The 20,039-nt window shown below is 44.5% G+C and overlaps 1 protein-coding gene across 2 annotated transcripts in view; it reads right to left on the bottom strand.

Annotated features, from left to right (window-relative positions):
- Positions 1–916: 916 nt before the first annotated feature.
- LOC142471389 (cytokine receptor common subunit beta-like) overlaps positions 917–20,039 on the bottom strand; it is a 48,789-nt gene continuing 29,666 nt past the window's right edge. Inside the window, exons 7-14 of one of the 2 annotated variants that reach the window (XM_075578194.1) lie at positions 16,912–17,047; positions 15,665–15,825; positions 11,355–11,512; positions 9,918–10,119; positions 7,833–7,923; positions 4,957–5,026; positions 3,558–3,643; positions 917–2,163 (exon numbers count right to left, since the gene is read on the bottom strand). In XM_075578194.1, the coding sequence (XP_075434309.1) occupies positions 1,887–2,163; positions 3,558–3,643; positions 4,957–5,026; positions 7,833–7,923; positions 9,918–10,119; positions 11,355–11,512; positions 15,665–15,825; positions 16,912–17,047 (1,181 nt within the window). In that variant the 3' untranslated portion in view covers positions 917–1,886. The remainder of the gene's footprint in view (positions 2,164–3,557; positions 3,644–4,956; positions 5,027–7,832; positions 7,924–9,917; positions 10,120–11,354; positions 11,513–15,664; positions 15,826–16,911; positions 17,048–20,039) is intronic. The other variant, XM_075578195.1, reaches the window with a different exon arrangement.

Below are 20,039 nucleotides of genomic sequence, written 5' to 3' on the forward strand. Positions count from 1 at the left end.
AATAAGTGTGCTGTCTCTTCCTTGCTGTGCCTACTTTGGATTCCCTGGATTCTCTGGTCTGCCTGGTAAGGAGCCTTTGATTATATATATATATATATATATATATATATATATATATATATATATATATATATTTATATATATTTATATATATTAACAGCTGTCTGTGGGTGGGTTTACTAGCTCGGCAGTGAACCGGCCTCACAGACAGGGAACTGCCTAGTGGTCATCTTAAAGAGGCCATCTCCGGTGATCAATCGGCAAAGATCCTGCTTCCCAGGGTTCGCTAAATGGCCGCCATTCTGTTTCAATCAATCCATCAGTCAGTGTAACTCAGCAGCTACAATGTATTCTTATATTTCTAAGGTAACATTTTTCTATTGTTACAGTTTGCAGGTCAAACTGCTGGGAACATTGGCAACAAATGACCACAAACAGGTCTCCTGACCAGTGCCTGATATTCTTTACACTATATTATTAAATTATTATCACTTATTAATTTACCTAGTGCCATTTCTAGCGCAGATTTGTTTTTTGTTAATATATAATTATATATCAGCTGTCTGTGGGTGGGTTTACTGGCTATGCATCTTAACCCAGGCTGTGCTCAAAGCTGTGAAATGCAGCAAGCTTAAGCATATAGGGGACCACGTTATATGGTTTTGAAGCAAAAGGTGGCACTGTGTGCTCATTCGCATGTCATTTCCCAGAATCCCTTGCTGCAGTGGAAGTGCTGCATGCTGGGTGATAATGGTGAAAGACCGGGGTTGCAGACCTGTCTAAGACATGCAAATGAACACACAGTAATATTTCCATTTGCTATATACATATATATATATATATATGTGTGTATGTATATAGCAAATGGAAATATTACTGTATGCTCATTTGCATGTCTTAGACAGGCACATATCAGTTCTGTAGTATTAGATAATACTTGCTACATCTTTTTAAATTCAACTCTTAATACTATTTTTTATGAGTTTTACTATACTGAACATCCTTTGATTTCTATAGCAGGTATTACATTCCCCCAGCAGTGCAAGACCCTGTCACACTTTCCTGTTTGTGGTCATTTGTTGCCAATCTTCCCAGCAGTTTGACCTGCAAACTGTAACAATAGAAAAATGTTACCTTAGAAATATAACAATACATTGTAGCTGCTGAGTTCCACTGACTGATGGATTGATTGAAACAGAATGGCAGCCATTTAGCGAACCCTGGGAAGCAGGATCTTTGCCGATTGATCACCGGAGATGGCCTCATTAAGATGACCACTAGGCAGTTCCCTGTCTGTGAGGCCGGTTCCCCGTCTCGGCAGTTCACGGTTACAGAGTGGTTCATTGGAATCTTTTGGCTGCCGTATTAAGTTCCCAGAAGCACCAACACGCGGGTGGTGAACAGAACATCTCCTGAGCATGGAAGCGGTTCTATGTGAACCTCCTAACTCAAAAAAGTCCACAACATTAAATTTACAAGGAAGAGTCACTTGGAGACCAGGTTGTCTTCCTTCTCACAGTATTCCAAGCTGTCAAGCAGAGATATCTGCTAATGTCTGGAACCAGGCATTGCAAACTCTTTCAGACATACCTCTTAAACTTAACTCTTGCTCGAAAATGTAACAAAATATGCGGAAGTGACCGCATAAAGGGTCACGTGACCCCGAGTTGGGAGAATTATTTTGAATGTGCTGCAGAATAAATGTTATCGCGAAAAACACAAACAGCACATTTTGCCCGGTTTGTGAATTGTACCACCATGGATATAGTTTTCCCCACGCAGAAGAAGGGTAGGCCCCTCTTGTTCAGAGGAAACAGGTCGCCCATGATGACATGGATGGCATCACAGGTTAAACTTTTTCCTTGTAGTTGGCCTTTCCCAAAAGCTCAATTAGAGGGACAGAGGAGGTATGGACCATCAAAATTATAGGCACATGGTGAAAAAGGGGCATCCACTAAGTCATCTTTTTTGTTGTCGTTGAGCAGGTCTGATGTCCTGAGCGGGGATCCTGAGACATCCATAAATTCGGTTGTTGAGTCAGAGTCCGCTCCTTGAAGCATCCCGGGAGATATATGGCAAAATATATTATAGTGATGCCGTCCCCCTTCTGTTCTGCCAAGCCCCTTTTCATCTGGTTTGCCATTGGTGGCATTGTATGGTTTTCTGTCCATAAATGAAGACATACAAGAGACACTATGTTAGCTGTAGCATGGTGTAATAATAGTGTGAGCACTGCATACACGAACCTGTGAGTTTGAGAGAGAAAGGAGGTAGAGAGAGATGAGAAAGAACAAGCAGGGAGAGGGGGATGCAAGAGAGAAAGGAGGGAGAAGGTGAGAGGAGAGAAAGGCGCTACTGCCTGACATTGGGCACTATTGCTAAGCCTGCATAGTACCTCTAAATCCTTCTCTATCAAGGATTGACCTAATATTATCCCATTTCGTTAGTATGTAACCTGTCTATTCTTACTTACCAAATGCACAGCCTCACATTTATCTGTATTAAACCTCATACGACAGAGAAGGAAGAGCTAGATTGGACTATGAGAGAGGAATACACGAGAGAGGGATATGAGAGATAAATGAAGAAGAGAGGGAAATGAGAGAGGAATGGTGAGATAGGGAGATATGAGAGAGTAAATGTCTACTTTATCTGTGAAGCACTTTGTTACGTCACGTGTATTACTGCGGTAAAGCGCTATGTACATGGATGGCGCTCTATAAATAAAGATATACATATACTGTGTACAGAGTTGGGCATATGAGAAACGAAGGAGGGAGATGGAAAAGGGAGAGAAAAGGGAGGGAGTGGGGGATGTGAGAAAGGAGGGGGAGGGGAGTGGGAGAGAGATAGCAGGGGGAGGGGTGGGGAGAGAGAAAGGAGGGAGGTGGAAATATGAGAGAAAATGGAGGGTGGAGGGGTATGATAGAGAAATGAGGGAGTGGGGGATGTGAGAGAGGATGGAGGGAGCGGGGAGTGGGAGAGAAAATGAGAGAGAGGGGGAGGTGAGAGAGAAAGGAGGGAGAGGTAAGAGAAAAAAGAGGGAGAGGAGGATGTGAGATAAAAAGGAGGAAAGGGGGATGTGAGAGAGAAAGAAGGGAGAGTGGGATGTGAGAGAGAAAGGAGGAAGAGGGGAGGTGAGAGAGAAGGGGAGAGGGGGAGGTGAGAGACAAAGGAGGGAGAGGGGGAGGTGTGAGAGAGAAAGGAGGAAGAAGGGGTATGAGAGAAAAAGGAGAGATTGGGGGATATGAGAGAAAGGGGGATAAGAGACATGAAGGAGGAAAATAGGGATGTGAGAGAGAAAGGAGAGAGAGGGGGGTGAGAAAGGAAGGAGAGAGACAGAGTATGAGGGGGGAAGAAAGGAGGGAGACGTGAAAGAGAAAAGGAGAGGGAGACGTGAAAGAGAAATAAAGCAGAGATGAGAGCAATGGAGACGGGAAACAGGAATGTGACAGAGGGATGAAGGAGAGGTGGGTGGGAGATAGGAGCGAGGAACGAGGGGTTGTGATGGAGAAAGGCGGGAGTTTGGAGTGAGATTGAAACCTTCAGATACTCACTTCTCTACAACGACAAGGCTGCAGCTGTCAGTCACCTCCACATAATTATTATATTCTGGGCACTGCCAATCTGAACCTGACGCCGTCTGTAAAGCAAGGCAGACAGCAATGAACTGGTTAACTCTGCGTGTCTGTGTCTTCAACTAAAGACAGTGATACGTTTAATAGGTTAAAGCTAACTGACTCATTGGGTCACGTTGATCTTAAATGGGACTGTGTCTTTAACCCATTAAACACGTCCCTGTCATTAGGTCACTTTGGTCCTACGTGGGACTGACCCTTTAACCCATTAAACACGTCCCTGTCATTAGGTCACTTTGCCCCTGCATGGGACTGACCCTTTAACCCATTACACACGTCCCTGTCATTAGGTCACTTTGCCCCTACGTGGGACTGACCCTTTAACCCATTAAACACGTCCCTGTCATTAGGTCACTTTGCTCCTACGTGGGTCTGACCCTTAAACCCATTAAACACGTCCCTGTCATTAGGTCACTTTGCCCCTATGTGGGTCTGACCCTTTAACCCATTAAACACATCCCCGCCATTAGGTCACTTTGCTCCTACGTGGGTCTGACCCTTTAACCCATTAAACACGTCCCTGTCATTAGGTCACTCTGCTCCTACGTGAAACTGACCCTTTAACCCATTAAACATCCCTGTCATTAGGTCACTTTGCCCCTACGTGGGACTGACCCTTTAACTCATTAAACACGTCCCTGTCATTGGGTCACTTTCCCCTACATGGGACTGACCCTTTAACCCATTAAACACGTCCCTGTCATTATGTCACTTTGCCCCTACATGGGACTGGCCCTTTAACCCATTACACACGCCCCTGTCATTAGGTCACTTTGCCCCTACGTGGGACGGACCCTTTAACCCATTAAACACGTCCCTGTCATTAGGTCACTTTCCCCTACGTGGGACTGACCCTTTAACCCATTGGTAGGTTACAAGGGGCCAACAGCAGCCTGCTCTCCCTCTCTCCCCTGTGCACAGGGAGTGGAGATGTTACTGGTGGGGATCGTGGCTTCTTACCACTCCCTGAGTTGCCTTATGACAGTGCTGTTCATTAGTTCCCACTACAAGGACAGGAGTGGGACAGTATTCATCAGTTTGCCGGCAATAATAAACTGAATTGAGTGGTAGGGAGAAGCTCCTACCAGTACGGGAAGGGGAAAGAGAGAGAAAGAGAGAGAGAAAGAAAAAGAGAGAGAGAGAGCGAGCGTGCGCCTGGAAGTAGATCAAGTTGCCTACCACTGCTTTAACCCAATAAACATGTCACTGTCATTTTTCTCTAACATAGGAATGACCTTTCACCCATGAAACCCATCACTGGGCGTCACTTTGACCCTTTAATTTAACAATGCTCAGTGATTTCTTTACCCCGACCTACCTGTAGATAATGTATCATGAGTTTGCTTTGGCCTGGGTTTGGAGTCATATCTTCCCACTTCTTCTTAGACCTGGAACATAGCGTTGGGTGAGAAGGTGCCTTATATGGACAGTGCTGACGTGTGGAGGCATTACAACGTTCATGCATTGCTCCCACAAAACCCACTGTTTAGGAATCCCCATGTAAACAAAATAATGATTGTGTGTATATATATATATTTATTTAAAAAAAAAAAATATATATATATATATATATATATATATATATATATATATATATATATAGTGACAGGATGGTTGTGGTAAGTGAGGAGACAACACGTCTTTTCCGGTGAAATAATGCTGATGGGTTTATTTGTCCGAAAACGGTAACTAAACAATGGGTACACTGTCCCTTTAAAATTGAAATGAAACAAAAATCCTAACCCCGGTCGGGGTACTAGCTAAACAAAAGTGCAGGCTAACTATCTGGCTGGCTAGCTAACCTATTCCAGCCCAATAAAGTACAGCAAACGCAGTTGGCTCCTTACCTGGGAGCTTTATTCTTCCCTCTTGGGACAGGATCGCTTTGGGCAGCTTGTGTCTGTCTTAACACTTCCTCTGTCTTCCCTCTATGCCTCAGAGAGAGAGAGACTGCCGCCCCAGAGGTATTTCCTCTTCCTGTTTTAAAGCAGGTGAAGGAGCTAACTCAAATCACCTGTGGTCTGCTTGACAAGCTGAGTTAACCCCTCGTTTACTGGATAGCATGCATACTGCCATCTCCTATTCACAGACACGGAGTCAATGACCCTGTCACAATATATATAAATATTTCATATTATATATTTCATATAAATATATATATATATATATATATATATATGAAATATAAGCGCTTGTCGCCAATAGATAGAAACACATTTAACAGGTGTAATATATGGGAACAATTGTAGACATATTAAAAGAGCGAAAATAATGTGGATCTTGGGTGCGATCCACAAGATAAGAACCAACCTTTAAAAAAATAAAAAACACTACATCTGGCCAGCACCGGGGGATATATATTTACCTTCAATGCCCATCTCCAACAGGAGCTAGAACACGTTCTATTCCATCTCCATCGTCAGAGGTATTTGGAACTCGGGCCACCCGGTCGTTCTTTGAAGGTTCGTTCTTATCTTGTGGTTCACACTCAAGTGCCACATTATTGTTGATCTTTTAATATGTCTACATCTATTAAATGTATTTCTGTCTAATGGAGATAAGCGCTTCTATTTCTCTTTTTGCATTTACTTTCCTGGATTTGGTTTTGTCCAAACTAGAAGCTGCTCACCTTTCTTACCACTTATACTCCTTCTTCCAAACTTAATACAGCTCAACCCCGTTACAACGCGGATCCGCTTGTAGCGCGATGTGAACGTGGCTCCCAATTTTCATATTTATGAATACTTTACAACACGATTATTTGTGTCTTAAATACTTTATTGTACAATGCATACAATTGTACATTATTTCTAACGCGATCCGCTTATAACGCAATGTGATTCTTTGGACCCCAAGCACAGCGTTATAAGGGGGTTGAGCTGTACTCTGTTGGCTATTTAGAGCCAACTATATACTGAGTGGGACTTCTTTCACGTATATTTTTTTTAAGTGTCTGTCCCTTTCCCCCCTTATAATTTGATGTTTGGGACGGTATGCACCCTACAGTATATAACATGTATTACATTCCCACATCAGAGAGTGCCCTGTTGCTATACACTGCGGAATGGGCGATTAAAGCTGCAGTTCATGCAATATCCTGCATGTGTGTTTTTTTTAATAAATCAGTTCTGTAGTAAGAAAAAATACTTTTAGCATTTTCTGTTTGCAAAAAAACTTTGAAAGACCAATTTTCTTGTATTCTATTTTAACAACCATTTACTAAGGCACTGCCCCTTCCTGTCCTGTCACAAGCCCTGGCACACCCCTTTGTGAGCCCTGCCCTCCCTCTTGCACATGTCAGTGCAGGAGTGCTCATGAATATTCATGAGCTTCCACTGGGTGACAGAAACAGAGGAAATACATTCTCCATATTTAAAGATGTCGCCAAACTTTGCCGATCAATAGACGGAGAACGAATTGACCAGCAGCTATGCAGTTCTTTAGGTAAGTAGGGATTGCCCACATGAAACTATTAAAAAGCCTGAACTGCAGCTTTAAATGTTCTTTTTGACATTATTTCAAAATTATACTTTATGAGTTTTGTGTTTTGGTAATTCTGAACTAAGACTAAAATAGGCTCATAATGAGTTTTATCAATAGAGACAGCAAGAAATTCAGGAAGGACACAGCGAGTTTCTGCACAAAATGCACAGACTGTAATGAGCTATACAGCATATATATATATATATATATATATATATACTGTACAGTTAACTTTTTTTACCCACCATAACGTAACTAATGTGTGGTGAAACCTATCCAAGCTTCAAATTACAAAGCCAGTGTAACCAGCCTCACACTGATGAGACCCAAATGATCGAAACAGCTGTCTGTGGGTTACTGGCTATGCAGCTTAACCCAGGCTGTGCTGAAAAGCTGTGCAATGCAGCAAGCATAAGCTTATAGGTGTCCATGTCAAAATGGATTCAAAGCAAAAGGTGGCACTGTGTGCTCATTTGCATGTCATTTCCCAGAATCCCTTGCTGCAGTGGAAGTGCTGTGTGCTGAGTGATAATAGTGAAAGGCGGGGTTGCAGACCTGTCTAAGACATGCAAATGAGCACACCGTAATATTTCCATTTGATATATAAATATATACAGTATATACACGTGTGTACGTGTGTGTGTGTGTGTGTGTGTGTGTGTATAGATTTGTGTGTGAGTGTATATGTGGGTATCAGACTCACAGACTCACCTTGCCAAATATGTATATCCATATAGACAGCAGGCCATGAAGACGATGGCACATATAGGGATCAGCGCATACAGCCCCCGTAAGTCAGTCACTAGGAAAATCACCCAAAGAAATACGCATCACATAATATACTATACAAGGGAAGTTATCCCGAAGCAGGAACAAGAAGGTCCTTTTCAGTCCGTTTGGGAGCCGTCACATGAGTGACGTCACTGAGGAGCGGTGGCACATGCGGCTGATGCGGTCTGATTCCTGCTACACACGGCTTGTATAGCTTTTTCCTTTCTGCTGCTGGGGTTCGCCCAAACCCTTAGGCCTGGGACCCGGTGCGCCCGGCGGCGCGGGCGGCCACACGCGAGTTCCCCACCAGCAAGGGAATCCTCCCGAGCCGGTCCCGGTTCCCCCTGGCTGCACAGCTCACTACACGCTGTGACGCGTCAGCCGCTACGGGATACAAGAGAATGGTGATCCCTAGCGTTGACGCGTCACGTGGTGTGGCTGTGAGCCAATGGGGAGGGGAGGCTTCGGGAGGAGGAGAGGCTTCGGGGAGCGGGGAGGAGCGTGGGGGGAAAGCAGCGTGAGTGCCTGTCTGTGTGTGTGTCTGAGTGCCTATCTGTGTTTGTGTATGTGTGTGCCTGAGTGCGTGAGTGCCTGCCTCTGTGTGTGTGTGTGTATGAGTGCCTATCTGTGTTTGTGTATGTGTGTGCCTGAGTGCGTGAGTGCCTGCCTCTGTGTGTGTGTGTGTATGAGTGCCTGCCTGCGTGCGTGTGTGTGTGAGAGAGTGCCTGCGTGTGTGTGTATGTGTTTGTCTGAGTGCGGGAGTGCCTGCCTCTGTCTGTGTGTGTGTCTGTGTGTGTGTGTCTGCGTGTGTGTATGAGTGCCAGCCCGAGCCCAGGGAGGGAGGGAGGGGGGGAGAGTAGAGGGTCCCTCCGCTCAATTCACGCCCCCCCCTCCCGCTCAAACCTCCCACTCCCACCCACCTCCCGCTCCGGCTCCGGCTCCCTACAGACCGCATATCGTGGTCTGTGTCTGTCAGCGCCCCGCCTGTCTGCAGTGCGGGAGCGCTCACGGAGGGAGCGGGGCCTTAGCCTTACCTGCACTAACGGTTGTAAAACATGTACTGGTGACTCATTCTGATCATCCTGTCTATGCAATGCGCACGAGTATCTCCTGCACATACACATTTGTTGCAGGACTCACTGCTATACAGTACATTAGCAGTTTATTCCCAGTTGACATACCGCAGTTACCTTTGGGTGTAGACAAGCCGTACCTGTTTACATGATGTTTCCTTGCATTGCCCAGTTTACCCTTACATAGGACCTTGCATTGATTGGTTGCGATATTGTGTTTGCAGGGGTATATATATACGAGTGTATTTGGAGTCCTAACATGCCACTGGCAACTATGTTTTAGGTGTTGATTCCCTGACACATATTGACCTTTATATTGCAACAGTGTTGTTTTTGTGCGATTGCTACAATCTGGTGTTGATATTCCCTATACAGTCAATTTATCTGTGTAAATCAAGGTTAATTTTACAACACTGTATATGCTTGCAACATTTGTGGACCTAGATTAGCAATATATTGCATGTAGCAACGTAAGATAGAACAGCAACATATTGTATGTTGCAACAAATACCGCAGAACCTTTGTGACCGCAGGAGGGGGAAGGTAATCTTCTGACTGCAGAATCTAAGCAGTAATTCATCAGAATTTCCTCTACTCCCTACTCCACCGCTCCCACATGGAGGAGTTATGTATCACTTTATAAGTTAAGAGTGCAGACTAGTGGGGTGCTTCACTCAATTCTCTTTTGAGCTCTCTTGGGAGCCGCTTAGCCTATTAAATCAATATGCTGAGAATTTGCTTCCTTTTGATGAAGAATATTGAAGTCCCATTCACTTCAATGGGGCTGGGCTCTTCTCTGGCATAGGGAAGATATCTTCTCTGTGTATTGAGTAATGGTCTCTCTCGCACACTCTTCTCTCCTCTCACTCTCTCCCTGCCCCTCCCTCTCCCTCTCTGCGCTAACCGGTACCAACGCGTTTGTTGACACTGCTCCATAGAGAGGTACCCATACCTGCGCTGGTTCTCCACTTGTGCTCAAGACTCCACTCACTCCAAGGTCCATTAAAGCAGTCGTCTGGCTTGTCCTCAGCAACGCGTTTCCGGACCTTGATGTAGTATAGGCTGGAAGGCTCTAGGTGTTTGCTCAGTGAGAAGGACCGCTCTGGGTGGCCATTGGTAATATTGATCAGTCTGTTGAGGCAGTCAGGAGACCCCTGATAGGGAAAGTCATATTAATACTAATATTAACGTTACTTTATTTATTCTATCAATGTTACGTTCTTATATTAACATTATATTAAGTTATTATATTAAAATTACTTCATATTATTAGTATTTTGTTTTGTTCATCTTACTCACTTTCTTATACTAATATTACTTTATTATGTTATTATTATTGTAGTTATTAACATGACATAATTATCTTAATAACATTTTCTTATACTAATATTATTTTAACGTTAGTTGATTATATTATTATTATTACTTTATTAAGTTAATATTAATGCAGTTATTATATTACTTGACTTTATTATATTGATATTATTATTATAGCTATATTAACATTCATGTATTATGTTAATAGTCCTTTTTTATATTGATCATATTTTATTTATTATATGAATATATCTTTATTATATTAATATTATTTGCGTTATTATATTAACATTACTTTATTATATGAAAATGACTTTATTATATTACAATTTTAATATAACTTCAATATATAAAAATGACCTTATTTTATTACTTCTAATACGATATATTAACAATTTCCTTATTATATTATATTAACATTGCTTTATTTATTACATTAACATCACTTTGTTATATTAAGATTCATTTATGATATTAATGTTCTTTTCCTTATTTTATTATTTTAACCTGTGTTATGATATTACCATTACTTTATTAAATGAATATTACTTCATTCTATTAAGACTAATTTATTATATTATCCTTATTTTATAATTTAAACCTTAATTATGATATTACCGTTACTTCATTATATTAAGATTAATTTATGATATGAATGCTATTTTAAGATATTGTCCTTATTTTATTATGCTAGCCTGAATTATGATATTACCAATACTCTATTATATTAAATACAGCTCAACCCCGTTATAACGCGATCCGTTACAACGCGGATCCGCTTATAGCGCGATGTGAGCATGGCTCCCAATTTTCGTATATTTATGAATACTTTACAACACGGTTATTGGTGTCTTAAATACTTTATTGTACAATGCATGCAACTGTACATTATTTCTAACGCGATCCGCGTATAAAGCGGTGTGATTCTTTGGACCCCAAGCACAGCGTTATAAGGGGGTTGAGCTGGATTACTTTACTGTAATCGTTTGACTTTAGTTACGATCGTATTATCTCATGTATTGAGGCGCTTCAGCACATTACCGCTACTTTTTACCGGATCTGCCGCACTGACCTCCTTTGCGACGGGCTGCATCTCCCTCCCTGGTGCCACCTTCCCATAGCAGAGCTGGTAGTACCAGTTCCCTGACAAATGATCCGGCCTGCTCCAGCTTGCTTTGTATATCCCTTCCGCCGCCGCCTCCATCGTAATGTTACCGGCTGGGACACGAACTATGCAGGGAGAGAGAGAGGAGAGAGAGGGGGGAGAGGGGGGAGAGAGAGGGGGAGAGAGAGGGAGGAGAGAGGGGAGGAGAGAGGGGGAGAGAGAGAGGGTGGAGAGAGAGAGGGTGGAGAGAGAGAGAGGAGAGAGAGAGGAGAGAGAGGGGGGGAGAGGAGAGAGACAGGTGGGAGACAGAGGAGAGAGGGGGAGAGAGGGGGGAGAGAGAGAGGAGAGAGAGGGGAGAGAGAGGAGAGAGAGGGGGGAGAGGGAGAGAGGGGGGAGAGAGGGGGCGAGAGAGAGAGGGTGGAGAGAGAGAGAGAGAGAGGGGAGAGAGAGGGGGGGAGAGGAGAGAGACAGGTGGGAGACAGAGGAGAGGGGGAGAGAGAGAGGAGAGAGAGGGGAGAGAGACAGGTGGGAGACAGAGGGGGGGGAGAGAGAGGGGGAGAGAGAGAGGGGGAGAGAGAGTGGGGAGAGAGGGGGGAGAGAGAGGAGAGAGGGGGAAAGAGAGGAGAGAGGGGATAGAGAGGAGAGAGACAGGTGGGAGATAGAGGGGGGAAAGAGGAGCGAGAGGGGAGGGAGAAGAGTTCAAATCCCGGTGCTGGCACATTGGGCCCTGTACTGTACCTCAATAATTAATATTAACTAATGATTTTAAGCGGTTATGGTCTCCTGTTCAATTTGGTAATAGCCATCCAGAAGAAATATATTGTTAGAGCTTGTTAAGGAGCCTTTACTAACAGGTGGTGTTGTAGGGAGGGGTTATATGGGGCAATAGGAGGAGTTATAGGGAGAGGTTATATGGGGTAATAGGAGGAGTTATAGGGAGGGGTTATGTGGGGCAATAGGAGGAGTTATAGGGAGAGGTTATATGGGGTAATAGGAGGAGTTGTAGGGAGGGGTTATATGGGGCAATAGGAGGAGTAATAGGGAGAGGTTATATGGGGTAATAGGAGGAGTTGTAGGGAGGGGTTATATGGGGCAATAGGAGGAGTAATAGGGAGAGGTTATATGGGGTAATAGGAGGAGTTATAGGGAGGGGTTATATGGGGTTACAGGAGGAGTTATAGGGAGGTGTTATATGGGGTAATAGGAGGAGTTATAGGGAGGGGTTATATGGGGTTACAGGAGGAGATATAGGGAGGGGTTATATGGGGTAATAGGAGGAGTAATAGGGAGGGGTTATATGGGGCAATAGGAGGAGTTATAGGGAGCGGTTATATGGGGTTACAGGAGGAGTTATAGGGAGGGGTTATATGGGGCAATAGGAGGAGTTATAGGGAGAGGTTATATGGGGTAATAGGAGGAGTTGTAGGGAGGGGTTATATGGGGCAATAGGAGGAGTAATAGGGAGAGGTTATATGGGGTAATAGGAGGAGTTATAGGGAGGGGTTATATGGGGTTACAGGAGGAGTTATAGGGATGTGTTATATGGGGTAATAGGAGGAGTTAAAGGGAGGGGTTATATGGGGTTACAGGAGGAGTTATAGGGAGGGGTTATATGGGTAATAGGAGGAGTAATAGGGAGGGGTTATATGGGGCAATAGGAGGAGTTATAGGGAGCGGTTATATGGGGTTACAGGAGGAGTTATAGGGAGGGGTTATATGGGGTAATAGGAGGAGTTATAGGGAGGGGTTATATGGGGCAATAGGAGGAGTTATAGGGAGGGGTTATATGGGGTAATAGGAGGGGTTATAGGGAGGGGTTATATGCGGCAATAGGAGGGGTTATAGGGAGGGGTTATATGCAGCAATAGGAGGTGTTATAGGGAGGGGTTATATGGGGTAATAGGAGGGGTTATAGGGAGGGGTTATATGCAGCAATAGGAGGGGTCGTAGGGAGGGGTTATATGCGGCAATAGGAGGAGTTATAGGGAGGGGTTATATGCAGCAATAGGAGGGGTCGTAGGGAGGGGTTATATGCGGCAATAGGAGGGGTTATAGGGAGGGGTTATATGCAGCAATAGGAGGGGTTATAGGGAGGGGTTATATGCGGCAATAGGAGGAGTTATAGGGAGCGGTTATATGCGGCAATAGGAGGGGTTATAGGGAGGGGTTATATGCAGCAATAGGAGGTGTTATAGGGAGGGGTTATATGGGGTAATAGGAGGGGTTATAGGGAGGGGTTATATGCAGCAATAGGAGGGGTCGTAGGGAGGGGTTATATGCGGCAATAGGAGGAGTTATAGGGAGGGGTTATATGCAGCAATAGGAGGGGTCGTAGGGAGGGGTTATATGCGGCAATAGGAGGGGTTATAGGGAGGGGTTATATGCAGCAATAGGAGGGGTTATAGGGAGGGGTTATATGCGGCAATAGGAGGAGTTATAGGGAGCGGTTATATGCGGCAATAGGAGGGGTTATAGGGAGGGGTTATATGCAGCAATAGGAGGGGTTATAGGGAGGGGTTATATGCGGCAATAGGAGGAGTTATAGGGAGGGGTTATATGCGGCAATAGGAGGGGTTATAGGGAGGGGTTATATGCAGCAATAGGAGGGGTTATAGGGAGGGGTTATATGCGGCAATAGGAGGTGTTATAGGGAGGGGTTATATGCAGCAATAGGAGGGGTTATAGGGAGGGGTTATATGCGGCAATAGAAGGAGTTATAGGCAACGGTTATATGCGGCAATAGGAGGGGTTATAGGGAGAGGTTATATGCGGCAATAGGAGGGGTTATAGGGAAAGGTTATATGCGGCAATAGGAGGGGTTATAGGGAGGGGTTATATGCAGCAATAGGAGGGGTTATAGGGAGGGGTTATATGCAGCAATAGGAGGGGTTATAGGGAGGGGTTATATGCAGCAATAGGAGGGGTTATAGGGAGGGGTTATATGTGGCAATAGGAGGGGTTATAGGGAGGGGTTATATGCAGCAATAGGAGGGGTTATAGGGAGGGGTTATATGCGGCAATAGGAGGGGTTATAGGGAGGGGTTATATGCAGCAATAGGAGGGGTTATAGGGAGGGGTTATATGCGGCAATAGGAGGGGTTATAGGGAGGGGTTATATGCAGCAATAGGAGGTGTTATAGGGAGGGGTTATATGGGGTAATAGGAGGGGTTATAGGGAGGGGTTATATGCAGCAATAGGAGGGGTCGTAGGGAGGGGTTATATGCGGCAATAGGAGGAGTTATAGGGAGGGGTTATATGCAGCAATAGGAGGGGTCGTAGGGAGGGGTTATATGCGGCAATAGGAGGAGTTATAGGGAGGGGTTATATGCAGCAATAGGAGGGGTCGTAGGGAGGGGTTATATGCGGCAATAGGAGGGGTTATAGGGAGGGGTTATATGCAGCAATAGGAGGAGTTATAGGGAGCGGTAATATGCGGCAATAGGAGGGGTTATAGGGAGGGGTTATATGCAGCAATAGGAGGGGTTATAGGGAGGGGTTATATGCGGCAATAGGAGGAGTTATAGGGAGGGGTTATATGCGGCAATAGGAGGGGTTATAGGGAGGGGTTATATGCAGCAATAGGAGGGGTTATAGGGAGGGGTTATATGCGGCAATAGGAGGTGTTATAGGGAGGGGTTATATGCAGCAATAGGAGGGGTTATAGGGAGGGGTTATATGCGGCAATAGAAGGAGTTATAGGCAACGGTTATATGCGGCAATAGGAGGGGTTATAGGGAGGGGTTATATGCGGCAATAGGAGGGGTTATAGGGAAAGGTTATATGCGGCAATAGGAGGGGTTATAGGGAGGGGTTATATGCGGCAATAGGAGGGGTTATAGGGAGGGGTTATATGCAGCAATAGGAGGGGTTATAGGGAGGGGTTATATGCAGCAATAGGAGGGGTTATAGGGAGGGGTTATATGTGGCAATAGGAGGGGTTATAGGGAGGGGTTATATGCAGCAATAGGAGGGGTTATAGGGAGGGGTTATATGCAGCAATAGGAGGGGTTATAGGGAGGGGTTATATGCGGCAATAGGAGGGGTTATAGGGAGGGGTTATATGCAGCAATAGGAGGGGTTATAGGGAGGGGTTAAATGCAGCAATAGGAGGGGTTATAGGGAGGGGTTATATGCAGCAATAGGAGGGGTTATAGGGAGGGGTTAAATGCAGCAATAGGAGGGGTTATAGGGAGGGGTTATATGCGGCAATAGGAGGAGTTATAGGGATCTGAGAACTTGAACTTTGCAGCAGTTTCTGCAGACAATGTAACCTCACTGTGCAGACAGACTTGGCAGCGTTTAACCTCTTGCTTCGGTCGGACACGTATCACATGCAGCTCCAGGGGATCCCAATCGGCGGTTGTGATGTCACAGCGGCAGGACAGGTACGGTCGCCCGGGCACCTCCTGCCGGCAGCTGGGCGGATTCTCCACCTCTCTGATAGGGCAAAGACACGGGCGCGGTTAGGTTCGCGGCAGACGCCGTTGCGGTGGAAAGAAAAAAAATGAGGCCGAGAACGATAGGTGGGGGGGGGGAGGGGGGAGGGGAGGGGAGGTGGATGGGGGAGGGGAGGAGAGAAAGAGAAAAGCAAGACGATTCCTGCAAAAGATCATTTATTTAGTGCATTCTAAATTCAACAACATAAAAACAATTTATATTTCCCCACTGCTAATTAGCCTAGGTCTTGATTAGATCAGGTAACACATCTCATTATAAATTATCTGACATAATATAATGACGTTCCGTTGGCTGATACTACACATCTCCTGTGCACTGACCTTGAGCCCTATCGTGACCTTGAACCACCTCCTACTGTCTCTGTACGTTCTTCCTACTTACCAATTAGATTGTAAGCTCTTCGGGGCAGGGACTCCTCTTCCTTAATGTTACTTTTATGCCAGAAGTGCTTATTCCCACTATGTGTTATATTATCATGTCCCGTGTATAACTGCTGGGAAGCGCTATGTACCTGCATGGCGCTATATGTAGGTATGTATATTTTTTCACTTATATAGCGCCATTTACGTACATAGCGCTACCCAGCAGTAATACACGGGGCATAATCGTATAACGCGTAATGGGAATAAGCGCTTCACACATCAAAGTAATATTAGGAAAAGGAGTCCCTGCCCCAAAGAGCTTACAATCTAAGTGGTAAATAGGGAGAACATGCAGAGACAGTAGGAGGGTGTTCTGGTAAGTGTATCTGCAAGGGGACAAGGTCAGTGCATCCGAGGTGTATAGTATCAGCCACGTGGCTACTCATATGCTTCGTTAAGCAGGTGTGTTTGTAGATAGGTGTTAAAGGTGCGGAGAGAGGGTGCCAGTCAGGTATTGAGGGGAAGGGCATTCCAGAGGCGTGTGGCAGTGAGAAAGGTTTTAGGCAGGAGAATAAAGATACATACATACATACATACATACATACATACATACATACATACATACATATATACATAATCTGATATACTGGAAGGAAACAGGTTTTACCTTTGCAACAACACAAGCACATCTGCCGTAATTTACCTGCCGGACAGGTGATGCTTGTAGAATAGGCTGAAGGAGACAGAGCCAGCTACTTCCAGCCTCACCTCCCAGCTACAGGTCAATAACGTATCACCAACTGCGGTACATCGCAAGTTCTGGGGCCTGGCCTCATCTGCTGGAAATAGCATGTAGTACCATTGTGTAAATAATATCAATATATATCTACAAATATATCAATATATCTACATATATATATATACAGTATATAGCAAATTAAAAGATCACTTGTGAGCACATTCACAAGTCTTAGGCAGGTCTGCAACCCTGCCTTTCACCATTATCACCCAACATAGAGTGCTTCCACTGCAGCAAGGGATTCTGGGAAATGACATGCAAATGAGCACAGTCAGATTGCCCGGAGGCACAGCAAACAAACAACGTTTTCAGTTTTATAGATATAGATGTCTGCCACATTACACAGCTTTAGAACACAGCCTGGGTTAAAGTGTATAGCCAGTAACCCTACTCACAAACAGCTGTTTGTTTTGAAAATGCCTTTATTATGCATATGAATCTTTGCAATAAGATCATAACCTATATATAAATCATTTTTCAAAGGGGCAGTCCCAGAAGAGATGGAAAACAGTCTGTTCTGCGGTGCAGCGTCTGGGGTAGTTCCTCTTGGTGTTGAGACCCCTTGCATGCATGTCCGACCGACCTCACAGGGGGACCCCCCAGAATAGCCAGCCATGCAATGCCCTTGTGTTCAACAGCTGTTTTGACCGTTTGAGTTTCATCAGTGTGAGACTCCTTACATTGGTCTTGCAATTTGAAGCTGAGATAGATTTCAACCATACCTTAAATTATTTATTTCCCCCCCTTATGAGATATCCTTGGATGATGTGTCACTTGGGTTTTTTCTTTGCCTTCCTCTGAATCAATATACTGTAAGTACGGCTATAGGATAGAGTGTCGTCTAAATTTAGCATAGGTTGAACTTGATGGAGACATGTCATTTTTCAACCTCATGTACTGTCCTATGTAACTATATGTAACTATGTAACTATATAACTACGTATGGTGGGTTAAAAAAAAAGTGATAAAAACCCTCCATCGTATAGCATACAGCAAATAAAAATATCACTTGTGGGCACATTGACATGTAGACCCTGCTTTTCACCATTATCTCCTAGCATACCAGTGCTTACACTACAGCAAGGGATTCTGGGAAATGACATGCCAATGAGCGCAGCGTGTTCTCTGTCTCTGACACACTCTCCCCTGGCCCTTTAAGAATGCTGCTGTTACACATATTCTCAAGAACAATTCCCTACATCCTACAGTACATGCCTCATTAATTACTGCCCTGTCTCCCTCCTGCCTTTTGCCTCCAAACCACTGGAGCGTCTAGTCTTCTCCTGCATGATCAGCTTTCTTAATGCACGTGCCCCCCCCCCCCCCCCCTGGGCCATCTGTAATCTTGTTTTTATACAGCTCACTCAACTGAGACTGTCCTCACTAAAGTAGCCCCTGATCTCCATGAAGGAAAATCCCAAGGACACTTATCCCTGCCTATCTTACTTGATCTGTTTGCTGCTTTTAATACTGTTGACCTGTCTCTTCTCCTTGTGAGTCTACAGACTATTGGTATCGGTAACAAAAGGTCTATCCTGGTTTTCATTGTACCTCTCTCATTGCTCCTTTTCTGTCTCCGTATCTTAACATGTCTTCATCCACAATTGATCTTTCTGTTGGTGTAGCTCAGGGCTCTGTTCTGCGACCTCTTCTTTTCTCTGTCTTCACTCTGCCACTTGCGGACAAGAAAGGGGGTGGACTTGTCTGAATCCGTTATTTTCCCATAATAATTCAGTCGACCGATTCAAATTCTGTTTGACTGATTCGGTATTCCGCTTGACGTATACGGATTACGCTTGACGGATACGGATTCTGTTTGAAGAATACGGATTACATTTGACGGATATGGATTACGTTTGATGGATATGAATTACGTTTGATGGATACGGATTACGTTTGATGGATAGGGGTTCTGTTTGAAGAATACGGATTACATTTGACGGATATGGATTACGTTTGATGGATATGGATTCTGCTTGACGGATTCATATCCCGCTCGATAGATACGGCTTCCGTTTGACAGATTCCATTTGACGGATATAGATTCTGCTTGACGGATACGGATTACATTTGATGAATACAAATTACGTTTGATGGATATGAATTCCGCTTGATGGATTCAGATTCCATTTGATAGATACGGATTCCGTTTCATGGATATGGATTCTGCTTGACGGATTCAGATTCCGCTTGGTGGATATGGATTCTGCATGACCATTGGGGTGGACTTGTCTGAATTCGTTATTTTCCCATAATAATTCAGTTGACAGATTCTAATTCTGATTGACTGATTCGAATTCCATTTGACGAATGCGGATTACGCTTGATGGATACAGATTCGGTTTGACGGATACAGATTCTGTTTGAAGGATACGGATTACATTTCATGAATACAAATTACGTTTGATGGATATGAATTCCGCTTGATGGATTCGGATTCCGTTTCATGGATTCGGATTCTGCTTGGTGGATTCGGATTACGCTTGGTGGATATGGATCCTGCATGACGGAATCGGATTCTGCTTGATGGATTCGGATTACGCTTGGTGGATTCGGATTACGCTTGGTGGATTCGGATTACGCTTGGTGGATATGGATCCTGCAATACGGAATCGGATTCCGCTTGCAGACTCGCATTCCAAATGTCTGATTTAAAATAATAGATTAAAAAAAAAATTGAGACTGATTCACGGAATTCCACGGCTAAAGGGACTGGCCAATTGAATTCCGTCTTAAAACATCCCCCATCTCTATTGGTGACCTCGTGAATTATTTCGGTTTTAGGTATTAGCTCTATTCAGATCATACACAGATCTATCTATCCACGCCTAACCCCACACCTGAAATCCAGTCTCAAGTCTCTGATGGCCTCCTTGCTGCACCCCCCAGCGTCAGACTTGTGTAATATTGCCTCCTAATTCTGGCACACTATCCCCTTTTTCCATCATAGTAAATGGAAGCACCATCTATCTTGTCGTCAGAGCCCACTGCCTACGTGTGACAGTGGACTCCTGTCTTTCCTTCTCCATTCG

The sequence above is a fragment of the Ascaphus truei genome, chromosome 20 (genome assembly GCF_040206685.1).
Source record: "Ascaphus truei isolate aAscTru1 chromosome 20, aAscTru1.hap1, whole genome shotgun sequence".
Lineage (NCBI taxonomy): Eukaryota > Metazoa > Chordata > Amphibia > Anura > Ascaphidae > Ascaphus > Ascaphus truei.